Genomic DNA, 20,072 nt, shown 5'->3' with positions numbered 1-20,072 from the left:
TTGGCTGCAACTTAATCGCTTCGCTGAAGGTTTGAGCAAGCGTTTGACAGAAAGAAGCGTGAATGAGGATTTTATGAAAAAAAATTTCTTTGAAAGCTCACGAAAAAGAAGGCGAATACCTACTTATCTTGGTTTGGAGAGTTTAATTGGCAATGAATCTGATAATAAAATGATTAATTCTATCTCATTCGACTATCCAGGGAACATTGCTGACTCCTTGAGCCAAGGAGATTTAGAGTTTCATAAAACTGGTAGCGAAGACAGGAACAAAACAGTAACGCTGGCAATGCTTGAACAGCATTCGGGTATAAAGGGAATACAATTGATCAAGAATAAAGGGAATTTAAACGCATCCAGTGGTATTGAGGTCGGGAAAGCACAGAGTATCACTGCTTTGATACCTCCAACGCCCAAACCAATAATTCTACCTTCAACAAACAACGTTACTTACATTCTGCGAAATATCACGGAAAATTGCCGCTCCTACGAAAACAGCGTTGAGGAAAACATGCGCAAATACTCTCTTTACTATGTGTATGCGGCCTTGGCGACGTTAGTGTTTGCCTATGGTCAGATGGTGTTCTGGAACATTGCGTCTGAAAGAGGAGTGCGGAACTTGAGCGAGAATTTAACAGACTCGGTCTTGGACAAAGATCCCGGATTCTACGATACAAAGATACATGAGGGTGTGCTCAACTTGGAAGGGGTCACGTGAGTATTGCGCATGCAAAAATAAGCCTAAAAATGAAGTTATTAACTTATTATTAAATAACTATTTAGCCGAATTTTAAAAAAGGGGCAGATGAAAAATTTTCGCTTTTCGTGGAACAACACCGAATCACGTTTTTTTTTTTTTTTTTTTTGGGGGGGGGGGGGGGGGGAGAAACAGAAACATTTAGATTTGAACAAAAATTTCAGAAATTAGGTTCTCTCTGAAACCTTGGATGACTCAAATCAAACGATTATCAAAAAAATATGTACTTCAAGAACCACTTTGTAACAGCATTCAGAGCTCCGTAGTGAGTAATCTTGTTAACTGGTTATATGGCTTGTCACAACATTGAAATACCAAGTATGATTGTTGAAGTTATGAAGACCTTATTTTTATTAAACGTACCTGACAATGTGCTAAAAATGTATGGTTACAGAAACGAACAAGACCAGAAACATTTAAAGTAAAATTTGAATTGTTATTTAGAGACCCTCGAAATGCAATCAATCAAAAGGATTTGGACGCGCTGAGCGGGGGACTGGGCGGAGAGATCGCCTATATGATTCAGAGCGTGTCGAATGTCATGTCAGGATTTCTAGTTAGTTTCATTGAAAACTGGAAAATCACCATGGTGATGATGACTGCTGCGCCAGTTCTTGGGATTGTTCAAGGAATCGCGGACAAGGTAAGCCATGGTAACATTTGTGGTTTATCACTAAATTGATATGGTAAATTTCGGCCATTTTTTTCCCAGGTTGAAAGATTTGTAATGAAGCAAAAGGAAGAGTTGATGAAGCGTGCCAAAGGAATGGCAAAGAAGAGCCTGGGATCTATAAAAACTGTGACGGCGTATGCTGGAGAAAAGCTGGAGAAAACAAGGTAAACAAAAAGATTTTGTAAAGTAACCATATCATAAATAGCAGAAAGAAATACATTTATTATGTAGACAAGAGTGCTTTACTGGAAATGCTTTACTGGAAATACACCACCGGTTAGCTCAGTTGGTAGAGTGCCGGACTACCGTGCGGGAGGTCGCGGGTTCAAACCCCGGCCGGACCACCACTCAGGGTCTTTAAATAACTGAGGAGAGAGTGCTGCCTTTGCTCTGACATCTGCAAATGGTTAGACTTTCTAGTCTTCTCGGATAAGGACGATAAACCGTAGGTCCCGTCTCACAAACCTTGTTTGTAATTAACTCTGTGGGACGCTAAAGAACCCACTCACTGTTCGCAAAGAGTAGGGACGTAGTCCCCGATGTTGTGGTCTGGTCTTTGTGAGTATATTCCGTATACCCCGGGTCCGCAGTAATTGGCCTTAGCTGTTGCGGTATCCCTGTTCATGTCTATTGGACAAAGCTTATAAATCATAAATCATACGAAACTACATCCGGGACCCGAGTGGCGTATTTTCCATATCCTCACTAGTGCATGAGAATATTGATGACGTCTCTTCCCATTTTTTAACAGTTGTTTGCGCAAACAGTCGGTGAAAAATGGCGAGCGAGAGATATGTCTATATAATAAAAAGAAAATTACACGGTGGCTTGAAGATATGAATCACTCTGGCAAAAACACACGCAAAATGACTCAATGAAGCAATCAGAACTCAAAAGCAAGGCTGTAGTTCATGCCAAATGAGAGAAAACACGTGTGTCAGTTTTGTTTGAGAAAATGGCGCGAACATTTTAACCAATCACAGCATAGAATAGCAAAGCCAATGCAAACGTTATCTCTTTCCATTCTCAGTTGAATACTGCAGCAAAGTTTAGGTTTTTTATCGATTATTCGCTGCCTTAACACCCTTTTCCACCCGTTTCTCGGTGTCAAAGTTCCTTTAATTTGCCAAGAAGATGAGTTTTACTTTGACATAGACAATACAAGTATAGTGAACATAGCGCGTTTGTCCGCAGATACTCTGGCAAACTAGAGGCCACTGCCAACCTGAATAAACTGAAAAGTCTTGTGTTGGCGATACAGAAAGGGCTTACTACTGTGTTAGCCTTTGGTTTCCTCGGTTTCGGCTTCTGGTAAGTTGACTTCGATATTTTCAGTGTTCCATTACTATCTCTCTGTAGAAATGGCCTTCCCTGTGGTGAAGAAGTGAAACTGATAGGACACACGCAAACAAAAGATTTGCAGGCGAAGGAAAGTTAATTTCCTAGATGTTGGCTATAGTTTCAGCCAATTAACTAACAACCTTAGTCTATATTCAAAGTTGAGTTTCCAATTCATTTTTTTTTTCCAATCAAAATGTTTTGCTGGGCATCGAAATAGAAAAAAAGAGAGAAATAAAGAATATGTTATTGAACCAACTTAGTCAGTCCGTTTTCTTTTTTTTTTTTTTTTGCAAGTTTATGGACCTCGCCATACACTTGCAAAAAAAAGACGAGACCAATATTACCCCAATATAGACCGAACAAGCTAGTTCAGTAACATTTGGTCGGCTCAGGGAGCCAATCAGGATGCTCCTTTTCAGTGCGGACCAGTTCAGCTATACAATAATAGTAATTACAGCCCCGTGAGAGACTTTAACTCTCGACTCCTGGTTTACAAGACCAGTGCTCCTACCACCAAACCAACGATGCTGACACAGTTTCAACATTAAAATTTAGCCGATGTACATGTTGAATGATGAATGTTTTCTTAATTTTACTCAGGTACAGTTCCACTCTGTTACCTGGTGGAAGCGTTACTCCAGGCGCCCTGATGACAGTGAGTCAGTTAGAAATACAGTAGAAGAAATTAAATTTACTGAAAAAGTTGTCTATTCTTCGGGATTTTCTAGAGGTTAAAATGATTCTTAAAACCGACGTTTTGACCAGTTTTACTGGTCAAAACGTCGGGGTTGATATAACCTCAGGGTTGATATAAAACCATATTGAATTTTAGTTTTATATCATATGAGAGTTGCCACAGGCATAAACCCACCGTACCGAAAATGGCGACTGGTACATTTACCCATAACTCTTAGCGTATGAAAACCTCAAAAAACGCTCATAAAAACGTAAAGAAAAGTTGCAAAACCTTTAAACCTAGCATACACAATGTTGTTAGTACAGGATGAATTTCGCCAAAAATACGTTCTTCTTTTTGCCTTTTGGCTGTGTCAGGTTCGCAAGGTACCGTGGTAAAGTGTACAGCCTCCATCTTATGCCGTAGGGTGGATTAATCTCCTCTCTCAGTAATTTTGTGTGCACGCAAAACGGACCTATGTTTAACGCCCAGTTTTTTTTTTATTCCAATCAATAATGAAGATTTTTATGGCAATTATTTCTGGTGTGATGCAAATGGCGGGAACCGGAGAACAAGTCGAGGATATAGGTGATGCCAGATCAGCGCTCTCGTCCTTGTTCGGAATCTCCGAGTCGGTAAGGATTCTTCTCAATTAAACAGCCTAAAAACAAGCTCTATGGTGTTTAAAAAATATATATATTGATTTATTTAACTTGGCAGGGGGATGACGATCCATTCGAGCAGGCCGTAAGTCAACTTGATACAGTGTTTGGTAAACTGGACGTTTTCCATGTGTACTTCCATTATCCTGCGCGGCCCGAGTATCAGGTATGCCGCATGGGCACGCAATGCGTGCTCAGTGAGTGCAGAATTACGAACAATGGTCTGTTCACGTAACATTGTAGCAAATGAAGCTGTGTAAACCCTTACTGGACCATTTATTCCTTCGTTCTTAAGCTGTAATCCCTGGATTGGGGAAGGGGACCGGTGCGGAAGGTTGCAAGTGTCAAGGATAGGAAAACCAACAAACATATGTTTATTATGCTCATTTTACAAAAGAGGATTTTTTTGCGCAAGGTTTTACAAAGTGTCTCAAGAAATTATAGCCTAGCCAGATTTTAAATGACTCACTAACGTTTGATTGAATTTAGCAGCTCTTTCATTTCAATTTTACCTGCAAAAATATGAGTTAGGTGCCTCCTTTACCCCTCGAATAGCAAAATATAACATGAAAGTGAAAGCGGCGCTCATGAAAGATTAACTTAGGTGTATTTGTCTTGTGCATTCACAGATTTTGAAGTCGATAAACTTTACAGTGGATGAAGGACAAACAGTCGCTCTGTTGGGAGATAAAGGTTGTGGTAAAAGTGCACTAATAAAACTCCTGCAGAGAATTTACGATCCGCAGACTGGAAAAGTAAGTTTGAAAATATTTACTTGGGGCTACAGACATGTGCATGCTGTTAGATTAAGTTTCAGGGAGCGCGTCGCTTAATTGTTATTTGCATTTTAGTGCTTATTTTTTCGTTCAAAGGTGAGGTTGGACGGGCAAGATATACGATTTCTGGATCGTCGCTGGCTTCGTCGACAAATTGGAATAGTACACAAGAACCCAGAGTTCTTCAACACTTCAATAGCTGATAACATTGCGAACGGCAAGGGTGAATCTACCTTGAAAGAAATAGTTCGGGCAGCAAAGGACGCTGGAGCACACGAATTTATCATGGCGTTACCTAACGTAAGCTCTTTCGTATGTGCTTATACAAAACTCAAAAATATCCGGGAATGCAAAACCCAGCAACTCTTTTACCATTCTTTAGGGATACGCCACCGTGCTTAATGAGGACGGTTCACCGCTGACATCATATCAGAAACATCTGCTGGCGCTGGCGCGAGCATTGATTAGAAATCCCCGGATATTGCTCTGGGAGGAAGACCTATCACTCATGGACAGCTACGCGCTGAATGTTCTCACACAATACTTGGATAAGGTGCGTCCACAAAGGTTAATTTTAAAAGAGATTTTGGTTAATTTTGAAACATACAGGCAGCTTGTATATGTTGGTCATTTCCTAACCTCCAAACTCTGTAAAGTTTATTATATGTTGTCATAACTACGGAGACAATATGCCGTATGGTTTCTTTTGAAGACCATTTTAACAGCAAGCAATTTATTTTTGTAGGCTCGTGAAGGCCGCACCGCAGTAATTTCTACAAGTCACGTGTCCGTAGCTCGTATTGCTGACGTCATTATTGTTCTTCACAATGGTGAAATCATCGAGCAGGGGAGCCCAGATGAACTGATGTTGTCTGGAGGGGCATTCAGATACCTGGCTACACTGCAGGTTATTGTTCTTATTTGACAGGCATTTTACTGTTCGAAATCAAGTACCGAGAATGGGTTTGTAGCAGAGGCAAGCTAAAGGAAAACTTAATTTATAATCTGCTATCAGCTCACTGTTCATCTCATCTCATCAATTCAACGTACTCATAAAGGAAACGCAAATTGTCTCATGGTATTGGAATGTGCTTACCCGCAGTCAGTTATTTTCAGGTTAGTGTAAAATTCCAAGAATAAGGCCAGGAATAAGGGGGGTGGGGGGGGGTACATTGGTTCGAATGAGTTTCAGGGGTTTATCCTTGAGTAGGCTACAAACACTTGGTAGGTTATTTCGTTAGATAAAAAACACATAAAAAGGGCGCTGTGAGCAAGGTTTTCTATTCATTCGTTTGTTATTGTTGTTCTGTTTTTACTACTTTAACGTCATGGTATTCGGTTCTTTTGTTTCAGTATTTTGAGTCTCAAAGTATACACCGAGAGAGGCTTTTGAAAACTGGTGAGACAATTTCATTTTTTTTATTTAACAATTTTAATAGAAAATTAGCTTTCAGTTTAATAACGAATTAACTCGTCTCCGCCTGATTCTCTCCGCCTTGCTTTGATTTTGAGCTCCAGTCTCAACACTGTTGCCACCGGTCAAAGATGGAATCGATACACTGGAGTCTAATGTATACGATACTCAAGAAAAGACAAAGAATCAAGTGAAAGGATTCATATCACAGACTCGGCAGATGATCCAAGACAAGGTAATATTACATGTAAGAAATGTGTTGATTTGATTAGTGGTATCAGTATTGTGTGCTCCAAAACAACAACAACAAATATTTGTCCCTTATGTGACGCCAGAGTACGTGTATCTTGAAGCGCTATTTAAAATGCTCGAGGTAGGCCATAGCAAAACGCTTTCCCGCGTAAATACGGCGCACTGTGATTGGATTTCAAAACGTTACCGACAGTGCAAATAAAAGGAAACTGAAAGAAGAAAATACCTTTTTGGCGATAATTACGAGAATTTCCAGAAAAACCAAGACATTTCATGCAACGAAATGATAAAACTGCTTATTTTTTCCCAAATCCAGGCCTTTAACATGAAATACAGTTTCATTTCTGCACTTGGCTGGTGCATATTCGACTCTAAAATACAATGCATGTGTGGCATAATAACACTCACTAAAAACACTGCTTAATCCCCAGCTTGAAACGTATGACAGAATTGCTGAAAAACGCTGATAAACAAACTTATCTTTTCAGTTAAATGAGGGACAAGCCGCATACAAAATGATCCGAATGCAGCTGAAAGACTTGCCACTCTTGTTGGCTGGAGCGCTGGGAGCTGCTATCACAGGAATGGTCGCACCAGGGCTCTCCTTGCTTTTTGGAGAAATACAAAAGGTAACAAGTGAACATAGCGTACTGGAAAGCTTCCCTTGTCGCCGAAGCCATTACCTACGGCCCAACTGGATGTCAATGATCCCTGTTATAACGAACAAACTGCTGACACTTACCGAAGATTGAACGAATCCTTGGTATTGTAGAAAAAAATACTTTATATGTATTCCAATCACGATAACTAAGGATTTGGAAAAACATTTCAGAATAAAAAGTAGCGATATTAAAACATGACGTTTCGGCAACGACATGTCACCATTATCAAATGTAAATTATAATAAGATCGGTAACGTTATATAAAGAAAGGAAGGTGTGAAATTACATTAGAATAAAACGAGATGGAGTAAAACAAAAGAATGTGCAAAATTAAATGAACAGTTTTGCTGAGTTTAAATGCAATTCGTGTGATGCGAATTATATAGGCTACACAAGCCGTCACCTCCACCTTCGCATTGAGGAGCACATGTATTCCGTCATCGGCAAACATCTTAAGGACCAACACGATCAAAGACCGAACAATCTTCACGAGCAGTTTCCGATCCTAAAGAAATGCCGCGGGAAATTCTAGTGCCTTATTTACGAGATGCTTCTAATAAGGAAAAAGAGACCGACTCTTAACACTCAAAAAGACTCCATACCAGCAAAACTGTTCATTTAATTTTGCACATTCTTTTGTTTTACTCCATCTCGTTTTATTCTAATGTAATTTCACACCTTCCTTTCTTTATATAACGTTACCGATCTTATCATAATTTACATTTGATAATGGTGACATGTCGTCGCCGAAACGTCATGTTTTAATATCGCTACTTTTTATTCTGAAATGTTATTCCAATTACGCCCAGACGTTTTGGCGTGCTGACATCACCGCATGGCGAAAAAATCATTTTAATTCCATGTTGGTTTATAACCTTCTCTTTGAATGACCTGAAAACTCTCGTAAAAGTCGCTCTTTTTGTTTCTTAATTGTTATTACTTTGCAATAGTAAAGATGTATCGTTTTCCTTCACAGTTTATGAATGATCCTCTGAGAGTAGCGCATGAAGGACCGTTCTGGGCAAGCATGTTTGTTGTGCTAGGTGTAGTTGTAGGATTTGGTGGCACGATAGAGGTAAGACGAGTTTTCAAACAAACGTGAACACAAATAAACTAATGACAACAGCTAATAGTAATCCCACTTATACTGACACTTAGTTTGGAGCCCTTGTCCGCTATCTTGCTTGTTTTACGTTAATTTGCATTGCATCTTTGGAAGCAAATATTCGAAAATATGGTTTGATCCAGGGCCTCCCTGGGTTTGATTTAACCATGACCGCCAGTTCTACCTTTATCTTGTTTGAACGGGTTTTTCAAATTGGCAATCATGTTAGCCTTAAAGTAGCATTTTAAAAGGAAAAGAAGTCTTTGGAATTGAAATTCAAGTATACTTTCTCTGTTCTCATCCTACAGTCTCAACAAAGTACATTCAGTTACAATAAAATGTTTTACAATTCCTCTTTTTTAGAAATTTATGCTTAGCTATGCAACTGAGAAGTTGAGGACAAGACTGCAGAAAATGGCCTTTGATACTGCAGTAACCAAGGTGAGGGATCCAAGATGAGAGCTGTCAGTACCTTTAATGCAAACTTCAGAGATGCAGACTTGATTTGCAAATGTGAGGGAGCCAGTAGGCAAGGATTCCAACAACAAAAAATATAACCTTTGCTAAATACTTTTGTTTCGCTTTCTTTCTTCTTACAGGACTCAATTCCTCAAAATCTGGGGCCTACCGATGGATCCTCTTCATTTCCTGGAACTGGAGGACAAATTCCAGGAATACCTCAGCCCTCGGGAATAGGTTTTCCCGCGGTTCCAGGTTTATCCAAGGAACAGTTGCCATCCACGGGCGGACTTCCTTCCCAAAGTCTTCCAGCAATAACAGGGATACCAACAGGAGATTTTTCTTCCCAGGGTATTCCAGGAATATCAGGGGTTCACACGGGAATTCAATCTTCTCAAGATGTTCCAGCAATATCAGGGGTACCTACAGGAAATTTGTCTTCCCAAGGAATTCCAGGAGTACCCGGAATTCCATCTCCCCAAGGAATTCCAGGGGTACCAGGGTTTCCAACAGGAATTCCATCTGCTGAAGATCTTCCAGGAATAGCAGTTATATCCACAGGAATTCCGGCTGCTTCCCAAGCACTTCCGGGAGTAACAGGTTTGTCAACAGGAAGTTTGTCTTCCCAAGGTCTGGTTCCTAGTTCTGTTGGGGTGTCTATGCCTGGCTCTATAGGGGGAGGTGTTATGACGATGGAACCTGGTTCTGCATTGGGAAGTGTCGGAGCGATGACGCCTGGTTCTGTCGGGGGAGGTGTTGGGGTGATGACGCCTGGTTCTGTTGGGGGAGGTGTTGGGGTGATGACGCCTGGTTCTGTCGGGGGAGGTGTTGGGTCGTTGGTAGCTGGTGGTGCTATGGCGCCATCTTCATTAGGCGCAACACAACAAGGATTATTACGTGGACCTTCGATAGCGCCGGCTGGGACACAATATGACGAAAATGCGATCATGCTTCCTTATGACTCAGCGGAAGAGATGGGAGTCCAACAGCTACAGGGAATGGGCCTTCCACCAAACATACCAAATGCGGATCTTTTGGTAAGTGAAGTTTCATGTAAGACACTGAAACAGAAGTTCGGGACCATGAAAAGAACATCATTCATCCATTTATCCGTGAGATTAGTATATCAATAGTATATTTTGAGTAATGTGTTTGCTTTCGCGTCCTTTACCAATATTACCGATGGTGTTATGACCCTCAACCCTTTTGAAATTAAATTGACTCGGTTATTTCTTTAAGGTGTTACCAGATCCCCAGAAACAGGCCGACCAACTCATGGAACAAGTAGAGAAGGACGTGGAAGCAGCTTTGCAAAATGTGAGTTTTCGCATGGAGTTCTTCTGTTTATGTTAATTGATTGAGATGCAGGTTTAATCGATATTATACAACTGTTTTTTCTTCTTCATATTTAGTCGATAGGTAAATATCTTGGTACTAAAGTCCAAGAGACTATATCCTCCGTGTCCACACTTGGCATGGCGCTTTACAATGGCTGGAAGATGACCCTGGTGGTGCTAGCTGGCCTGCCAATCATTGGAATGGCCAATCGTATCCAACAAAATGAAGCTGATGCTTCTGTGGAACCAGAAGGAGTGGAAGCCGTAAGTGTTTTAGTTCTGACTGTTGATTAAAGAGTAGGGATGGCGCAGTGCTGAGAGCACTTGCCTCCCACCAATGTGGCCCGGGTTCCATTCCCGGTCTCGGCGTCATATGTGAGCTGACTTTGTTGTTGGTTCTCGTCCCTGTTCCGAGGGTTTTTCACCGGGTTCCCGGGTTTTCCTCCCTGCGCAAAAACCAACATTTCCAAACTCCAATTCGATCTGGAACGCACGGACACTTTAAACGAGCTCCTAGAGCTCTTTGGTGCTTCGTGGGTAAATAAATTACATTTACATTTTTTAAGACCAGGCTGATTGTTCTATTTTCATGTATTTCAGTTGCTTTGTTAACACGAAAACTATCTTTTAACTACTATGTGACAGAATTTTTTACTTGCTTGATCAAATTTTAATGTTGTTCTTGTATGAAAATCGAAAAAAAAAATCCTTATAAATTTTCCTTCCCCGTGTTTGAGGCGTATAAAAGCGTCAAATTTCACTTCCGGTTGGGCACAAGTAGGGCGGTGACGTCAATACAGGAACGCTTAGTCTCGCAGTTTCTCTATTCCTCAGTTGTTTCATTCTGTGTATTCAACAATTCCATTCGTATTTTCGTCAATACAGCTTTCCTCCTTTGTATACGAGAAACATTTTGCTATATTTTTACGTGGATGCAATAAGCTAACAGGTCACTAAATAAAGACTGTTGGTTACAAGGGAATCTTCACTTGAAGTTATGTCAGTTGGTTACAAGAACGTTCTTTCATTAAATGGAGGTCACGTAGCTTAAAATATATTTTAAGCAACTTAGTTGTGTAAGAACGTTCTTTCTTTGGTTAAGGTATCTGCAAATACACTTCCAAGCTTACTATATATTTTTTTTCGTTCGTTGTTTTTTATATCGTAGCTAATGAAAACAAGCTTCAAGAAGATGGAAACCATTTCAGCTCTGGGGATGGAAAATAAGTTTGCAAAGAAGTACAAGGAAGCAATCTTCGAAAAATATAAGTAAGTACATGTGTTCCCTTTTCAAACGAACTGAAAAACTTGACTTATATCCTTTATTCTTGTAGGTGTTTTAGGAGCTGAATTTGTGAACAGCGATAGCTGAATGTGGTCTACAACGAAAATATGCCGCGAGAGGAAAAAGGACAGTGGCATAAGGAGACACTTAAAATTCCCTATCTAAACGACGGGTACTTTGTTATTTCTCGCTAGATATTGCTGCGGGTGAAACACGCGCGAGATTGGGCACGAAAATGGCGTCCGCGCGTGTGGCGTCTCCTCGCGGGAGGCGATGTTCACGCGCGCTGACTTGTTTCTCCAGTTCTATTATCCCTGAGAGAAATAAAAGTCTTCTCTGTTTTTATTCCCTCTCCGACAGCTCTGCCTTCATTTTGCTTCTTACATTTTGGGGTGTGTAGAACGCTGGTACAAGTTCTCAAATGAAAACGGACCGCCAGCATCTAAGATCAGTATTTTAATTCACCCGCACACACAGAACATTACATGACAACAACTCGACCGTTAACTCGCACCTCGCTTATGAATATATTACAATCATAATAGCTTTATCCTGATTGGACGAATGGTGCATAATCATGCTTGAACACTACATGGTGTACTCCATTTCTCAAGTCTGCTGTGTTGTTGATCTCCACCCGATCTATATTGTTGTGTTTTTTCTTTGTGGCCTAACTCTGGAGTGGCACACTCTGAGATGGGGCGAGGTCCATGAATATTGACGATACATCGTAAACTACGGTGACATTTCATAAAGGATATATGTGATTTAAATTTCTTTGATATGTTTTTATAAAATTCCTTTAATTCTTCTTTTCGACAGACACGCACTCAAGAAAATCGTAGCCAGTGGCTTCGCCTTCGCACTTGGACAAGCTATGGTTTTCTTCATCTACGCAGGCGCACTGAGGTTTGGCTGTTTCCTCATTACCATAGGAGATATGACCCCTATTCAAGTGCTAGGGTAAGCAAATAATTAGTCTTGGATTAACCAAACTCTCTTTTCTTTGGATTTGTGGTATGTTATGAGTTCGCTTCGGTGACAAAATATTTTTTTGTTTAATATTTTAATCTACTTAGCTTTTAATTCTAATTTTCTTCCTTGCAGGGTTTTAATGACGGTTTTGTTCGGTTCTTACGCCACGTCCAGCACACGAGCTCCTACGCATGCGTCAGAAAATACTGACGAATCTTTGAACAGATTGTTTGATGACGAAACAACAGATGTGAAGGATCATATGGGGGATAAACTTGTAAGTGTTAGTGTATTTCAGTTGTTTCAAAAGCAATTATTTTACGTAAAAACAGATAAACATAAAGCATTTTGGCCATTTTGGTAGAATTTGACACAAATATCCCTTGTGATACACCAAGGATTAAATACGTTTTGAGCTGAATACTTTGGTTTTACTTGATAAGAACTCATCACTAAGTTTACTTGATATTAGTCGTTACTTTGATACTTGATACGTTGTACAAAAACTTCCCGGATCTATAAAACAAAACTCAACGACTTTCACATTTAAAATCAAACTGAAACTTTATTTACTCTTAAACCAACGTGTAACACCCTCAAGACAATAGTCAGTAACTCTTGTTACCATCACTAGTGCTACCTTCTTCTACTCCCTAACCAGAATATACAATTTAATATGGCTAGGAGCTAACTCGAAAATTCACCAGTTTATTTAGCCTTTAGGCTCTAACGTTTGACAGCATAATATTGAATTTGTTCTTAATTAATATCCTAGTTATTGTTCATGTATCTATCTGTTTATTGAACGAAAATAAAATTGTATTGTATATTGTATCGTTTATGGGCAAACTTGATTTGTTATTATTGTTGCTGCTGTCAGTTGCTACTGTCATTTGTTGCTATTCTTTTTGGTTTGCTATTGAGCATCTTTTTTGAAATTATTTCGAAAGGACGAAGTTGAAGGAAGCTTGGATTTCAAACACGTTGAGGCCCCAGACCCTCTCCACAAGGGCGCACCATTACTGAGCCAGCTAAACATGAAGATAAGCCCAGGACAGATATTGGCCATTGTTCCGCTAGACAACGGAAAATTAAACCCATTTGAACTTCTAGTGGGGAGATTTTATGATCCCGCTAGAGGTACTTTGGTAAGTGGCTTGAAACGTCTGTCAAAAAGGAAATGTCGTATATCTCTGAACGATGGATGGCTCCCTGTTGTCTGTTTGGATTCCAGTAGGCCTTACTAAGATCTGCTTTTCCCAGGCTATTTTCGTCTTAGGAGACACCATCTTTGACCACTCACCACCATCATTTGCCTTTCAGTTTTTAGACGGAGCAGACATTCGTGGCCTGGACCTAACTTGGTTGCGGTCCCAGCATGCTGTGGTATCCCATCGCTGTTTTCTGCCACATTACAGTATCGCTGATAACATCGCTTACGGAAACGACAATGGAGCATGCGCATTAACGAGACGAGAAATTGAAGACGCTGCATACTCGGCTTACGCGCACGAATTTATCATGGCACTTTCAAAGGTTAGTATTAATAAGGATGATTCATAATCATGCCTAGAGGGGAGGGGAGGGAAGGGGAGGGCGGCATTTTGTGGAGGCATTGTTCTTATGGTTAAACTACTGGGCCTGGTTGTTCGAAGGCCGATTAACGCTAATCCACGATTAAAAGTTAACCGAGGTTTCCATCGCACTCGTTAAAAATGTTTTTAAATGCTAATCTTAAGCTAACGGTAAATAATAGTTTAAGTCAAAACTTAAGAACAAAAATCTTTTTTGTAGAATCTTCGTGGATTAAATTGGAATCATAGTTCACACTAATCTGGGATTAACTTTATCGGGCTTTGAACAATTACGTCCTGCTTGCAAGATCTAAGGATTGGTTTAATCTTTGAAAAATATTTTTAATAACTTTTCTTGCAAACAGATCAAATCCCTTTCCATTCCAAGGATCAATCATACTGAGTAGATACTTTCTAGCATACTCATTTCAATCGCAAAGGAAATAATAATGTCATCAACCACTATTGAATTCTGAGTTTTGCGTGACGTTTAAAGGAACTTTTAGATAAACTTTTTACGTGCGTTTTCTAGGGTTATGAAACAGTTCCCGATGAAGAAGCCATCGTCTTAACAGAAAGTCAAAAACTAAGGATTGTTATAGCACGGGCGGTCATCAGAGGACCACCAATTATAGTGCTTGATGAGTTGGAGGATGAAGACCAGGTGAATCAGCTTCTCTCGTCTGCTGCTGTTGACCATACAGACAGACTGACAGACAGATCTAGACAGACAGACAGACAGATAGTAAGTTAGTGAGACAGTCAGTTTGTTAATTAGACAGTGAGTCATTTGGCCTGTCAGCCCACCAGAGAAGCAGTTAATCATTTGGCCTGTCAGCCCACCAGAGAAGCAGTTAATAATTAATTAGTTATATATTCAGTCTTTTCATGAGTGAGCTGGTGAGTCAACTGGCCACTTATTCAGCCAGTCAGCCAGTATGGCCATCAGTTGGTCAATTAGTCAGTCGTTAGTCTGTCAATCAGTCATTCATTCATTCATTCATTCATTCATTCATTCATTCATTCATTCATTCATTCATTCATTCATTCATTCATTCATTCATTCATTTGTTCATTTGTTCAATCAATCAATCAATCGTTCATTTATTCATTCATTTATTCAGACAATCTTTGTAGTGGAAAAGTATAAGGAATTGAGAGCAGTATATCAGTTTATAATCCCAAGCAATCCGTCTTTCCATGTAATCCTTACTCAGTCTTCTTTTCCGAACTTCAGAGAATGAGTATTGTGACAGAGCTTCTGTTGTCTTAACTTAGAAAATAAATTGTTCTCTCCTCAGGATGTAACCGACGCAACGCAAATTCTCTGCCGCAACAGAACTTGTCTTATATTCACAAGACGTCGACAAACGGTTGAATCCGCAGACCAGATAGTCCTTATATACCGCGGACACATTCTTGAGCAGGGGACACCGGATGAACTTTGGAACCTCAGGCGTTTATATTACTTACTGACAAACTTAGAAGCTTCAGATGAAACGTGAGAATTTTTTTGAAATTATTTTTTGAGGTTTTAAATTTATCAGGAACGGCTTTTCCGTTTCATTATGTACTACAGGTTTTTTCTATTATTATTTTTTCCAGTTTTGATACATTTTGTGATATATTTTTATACTATTTCTCTACCCAATGGACTATGGAGTAAAGAGACAAGTGCTTAAACGTTAATTCATAGTTGCATTCTCGTCACACTGTCCTGATTAATTTACAGTTCTTCATGTAAGGCACTATTTGTGTCCCTATCATCTTTCGGTTTTGGTTTCTTTGGTCTCAGTGCGGCAACTCTGTTGCTTCTTGGCATCTCGACTTTAAGGCAGTCTGCAATGAGGAAAAAAAGAAAAAACACTTTTAAAAAACAAAAATTTTAACTTTCGAGGCTGCGTGCGGTACTATAACTTTATCTCACGTGTTCCCCTTTGATTCACGGATTCATAGATTGTGCCTGTAGAAATAAAAGTGCTCCTATTTTTATAAAACGCCATTTGTTTTTCACACGTGTTCTAGTAGTAGTAAAAACTGCAAGATGTCTGCTGTTAAGATAACTCTGCGCAGCAAATTTTGTCAGTCACGTTCAGAGAAAATAAAAAGTGCTAGTATTGTCAGATTATGGTAACAATAGTAGCACTATCAAAAAAGCCTCTTAAGCTCCGCAAAGTTCTTCTTGTGCTATAGAAAAATGATTGTAAAATATCACATTATCGTTTTCACAAACCGCCTTTTTGCTGTCAATCATGGCGTGAAATGCGAACGCGCAGATCACACGTTTGACCGCTGCCTTCGAAATCGTTCATTCATTTCTGGCACCAATGCACGTTACCACACGTATGGTACAAGATAAACGAATCACTCGTGAGGGAATGAACAGCAAGGGATGGACTGGTACCAACCTTTATTGTCGTCAACTAGTACTCTCTTCGCGCACAGCCATTTCGTTAGATCACGTGACTGTGCTTTCATGAACCAATGAATAAGAGAAGGTTGTGTATCCACTAACATGTCGTGGCACTAAAAGAATGTTGAATGCAAAATCAGCCCAATATTACCTCCTAGGATTTAGGATAAAGTCAAGATAATAATTAACTATAGATGTTTTGGCCAGAACGTCAAACGTCTTACCCTAATGCGGACTGATACTGCAAAGAAAAAAAAACCTCACTGTTTAGAGCTTTGCACGGGCCTTGCACATCCCTACCCCTGCAGGAACTTGATAGGGCCGACGCTTGTTACTTAGCGAGCATTCGGGGTGTAGAGTTGAAAAAATGAAAAAAATCAGTTGAACCTTCTGTACCTGTTGTTTCAGTCGTCTTATTTCGCCAGTCGGGTCATCAATGTCCGCCTCAGGTGTGGCAAACATAAACTTCTGGATGCGAGATTTCTTTGTCAATTCTTCAATTTGCCTGCGGTATTGGCTTTTAGCTGCAACGACAAAAATGTGGGTGGGTGGATGAGATTAAAATATAGACTGATAGCGGCTGCCAGTGGCGCCTTTACATGCTGACGTCTGATCTCACCCCACAGAAGAATTGTAAATCGCCATGAGACTATGTGATATGTGTGGTATATAAATAAATTAACATCGCATTACATATAAAGAACAAAGGTGAATTTATGCTGGAAAAAGGAGCGAAATTAACGAATGCAAAATTTGTGGGTAACTTAATGAAAAATTAGACTACAATAGGTAATATGCAAGCTTGGTTAAAGGAAAAGTAGAGTACAAAAGGGGAACAAGGTCAGAATTAAAGGAAAACGAGTTACAAAAGAGAACATACGAGACTACAATAAGGGACAGACTGTTTAGAAATAAAGAACAAGCAAACTGATGCAGAGTTAACAATAAGGAAAAGAAGGTTACGAAAGGGAACGTACAAGTTACAATAAGGAACGAGAGGCTTACAGAATGCCGGGTTATAAAAGGGAACATGACTGCCAGTTAGCAAATAGTAAAGGCAGCAAATCTAAGAAGTTTATGTTTACTTTGTTTGAAACATTTCTGTGATTAAACTGTCCCACAAGCTTCTAGCTAGAAATCTAACCGTGTACAAATAAGTTTGCTTTACGTTTTAGTTTTAAATCTTTTCAATTCCATACCTCCTCTTTTGTATCGGAATGGATGCTTGGCTCTGACGTTATATTTAGTCATGGCATCACATAAGTTTTCCGTCACTTTAAGAATCACTATCTCCCTGGCACAGGACAGATGAAAAAGACCATAACCAATCATAATTAATTAATTGATATAATTTATCAAGTCCTGCTGGTTTTCTTTTTTTTTTTTTTTTTTGCGAGCTGGCGTATGTTAGTTGTTCTTACGAGTTGTGTATAATCTAATCCACAAATGAAATGGCAGCTAGTTACCATAAATGGAGTTCCATTTATGGAAACAAATGGGCTTTTCTGGGGAACGACAAAATTTTCCCAGAATGGTGTTGGTGGGGGCGCTTAAGTGTATTAGTGTCGGAGAGGTAAGAATGAGGTACGTTGTTAGACCCCCCCGCCCCCCCCCCCCCCCCCACCAATAAATAATTAAAAAATAAAAGTCCTGTTAGGATGAAAGTGGTTTGCAAAAAGTTCTAACGGTAGAGAGGGAATGTTCCTCAAAGAAGTTCATTTTTCTCTGCCTAAAATCCTAAAAAACATTTCCACCCAACAAAGTCAATCAGAAAATTTTAAATCGCCCTTAGAAAAAGTGGTCTTAAGTAAAAAAGAAAATCGCTAGTTAGAGCTTACCCTCCCCTCACTGGAGACAAAATAATTGAGTTTATTGATAGTTGTAAAAATACATTTTAACTATACTTACTCTTTGTAATAAATTGGACTTTTGTTTTCCGGTGTTTTCCTTATCCTCCCAACTGTTGTGAGTTTATTCTCAACCTCCACTGCCAGAAGCCTACATACTAACAAATATTGTCATTATTAAAATGTGTTCTTAAAACCACTCATGTTTCTTGTCTACAAGATTGAACACGATTTCGGGTTCAATTCATTTATTAGATGAGTTCATCAACGAAAACAAGTTTGCGAAAAGAAGCTTTCAACTTTGTCCATCGAAACATGAATTCTAGGTCACCGAGTGATTTCCTCTCATTTTACCTAAACTTCGATGGTACCTCAGAAATAAGAAACGATTTCCCAAATTGAATGCAACTAGAATGGTATCATCAAAAATAAAGGTATTTTAAAGTTTCCAGTGGTAAATATATTATTTTTAATCCTCGGTTTTATGGTTCTGTTCCGGCTCCAACTGAACACATTAATTAACAGAATTTTAGCCTACCGTGACATTTTGTTGGAAGATATTTCGTAGTTTCTAAGTCTTCTTCATCATCATAATCAACATCCTCGTCGTCTTCATCATCATCATCATCATCATCTTGATCTTCAATAACGTCATCACCCTCTTCTGATCCTGACTCGTCTTCCCGCTGCCTCTTCCCAGTATTGCTATTATCAAACTCGTTGGTTTCGTTTCGTATGGAGTCTTTTCTCACTCTGATACCATCCATGACCACAACTTCATCGTCGAGCATTACTTCCGAACACAATACGATATTTAAAAATAAAACTAGAACGATACTACATCTTAACACGCTCATGACGAAACTGATGTGCTTCCCCGGCGAATATTGTATCAAAGCCTCTGTTGATAATTATACCTTAAACAGTCTTGTAACAAACCTCAAAAGAAGTCAACGTAAATAATGAGTAAAATCCCCAGTTCTCCACGTTATAATTATTATTTAGTTTGCGTCCTAAAGCTCCGCACCGTCATACAACGAACACATCTCTGAACAGTCACTGAATATCGTGGCATCGTACCATTGTGTAAAGTTGAACACTTGATCGTAATTATTGCTAATTTATGCAACAACTGAAACGACACTGCCATGAATGGCTGAACGTTTTTCACAAATTCATGTTTTCTTTGTGTTTGCCTTCTTATCACGTTAAACACTTTTCAAACGATGTTTATGAGATTTCGTGCATCGAAAAGAAATTTCTTTTTAAATAAAATGCTACATCTATGTTATCGACAACGCAACGCTTTCAGTTATCAGTATATGACATATTGTTTGAACTCAGGTGCGGCGTTATTAGCTGAATAAACAAAAATACCTGACTCTCTCACGAGAAAAGAAATGAAGTAGACCATTTGGAGGAAATGGAGAGCTTTCTAAGAACCATGCAGACAAAATATATATTATGTGAACTTTTGATATTTTTATTGAAGTACATTCAAAGCATTGTACCTGAAAAACATCGAATCGAAAAGAATTGTGAAAAACTCTGTTTTTTATCTCGCTGTGTCCATTTTATTAATGAATGGAGGCACATTCAAAGCATTGTACCTGAAAGGCATCGAATCGAAAAAAATAAATTGTGAAAAAAAAATTTTATTTTGCAGTCTCCATTTTTATAATGTATTATTGCACTGATATATAAAGATACTTAAAGAGTCAAATGAGCGTCTAAATGTCTAGCAGCAGCTTTCAAAAGTAAAACATATCCATTTTATGTTTTGTCACACAGGTGTTTAATAGTGAATTGGTTTCCTAAGTTATGAAAGTAATAGAAGCGCCTTGAATGTTTGTAAAGTTCTCTGGAG

At 39.2% G+C, this 20,072-nt stretch overlaps 2 protein-coding genes across 2 annotated transcripts; one reads left to right on the top strand and one right to left on the bottom strand.

Moving 5' to 3' along the window:
- The first annotated feature begins 203 nt into the window (after positions 1-203).
- On the top strand, positions 204-15,467 carry LOC146461567 (ATP-dependent translocase ABCB1-like). The gene is made up of 26 exons (XM_085086417.1): positions 204-711; positions 1,199-1,397; positions 1,467-1,591; positions 2,622-2,738; positions 3,369-3,423; positions 3,966-4,079; positions 4,165-4,272; positions 4,736-4,861; positions 4,979-5,182; positions 5,265-5,435; positions 5,628-5,789; positions 6,236-6,281; positions 6,395-6,531; positions 7,037-7,177; positions 8,187-8,285; positions 8,679-8,756; positions 8,915-9,811; positions 10,014-10,091; positions 10,187-10,375; positions 11,280-11,380; positions 12,219-12,359; positions 12,504-12,648; positions 13,322-13,519; positions 13,695-13,907; positions 14,478-14,609; positions 15,247-15,467. The coding sequence occupies exons 1-26, from the start codon at positions 287-289 to the stop codon at positions 15,448-15,450; spliced, it is 4,605 nt and encodes a 1,534-aa protein (XP_084942543.1). The 5' UTR covers positions 204-286; the 3' UTR covers positions 15,451-15,467.
- An 8-nt stretch (positions 15,468-15,475) lies between these two features.
- On the bottom strand, positions 15,476-19,774 carry LOC146461566 (protein canopy 4-like). Its single transcript, XM_085086459.1, has 6 exons — positions 18,744-19,774; positions 18,267-18,363; positions 17,558-17,652; positions 16,755-16,882; positions 16,354-16,471; positions 15,476-15,784 (listed from the first exon to the last, which is right to left on the bottom strand). Exons 1-6 carry the CDS (start codon positions 19,060-19,062, stop codon positions 15,672-15,674), a joined length of 870 nt encoding a protein of 289 aa, XP_084942585.1. The 5' UTR covers positions 19,063-19,774; the 3' UTR covers positions 15,476-15,671.
- Positions 19,775-20,072: the final 298 nt, after the last annotated feature.

Source organism: Pavona decussata, unplaced genomic scaffold (genome assembly GCF_977016875.1).
Source record: "Pavona decussata unplaced genomic scaffold, jaPavDecu1.1 SCAFFOLD_195, whole genome shotgun sequence".
NCBI classification, from domain to species: Eukaryota; Metazoa; Cnidaria; class Anthozoa; order Scleractinia; family Agariciidae; genus Pavona; species Pavona decussata.
This window is presented reverse-complemented; position numbering and strand designations above follow the sequence as displayed.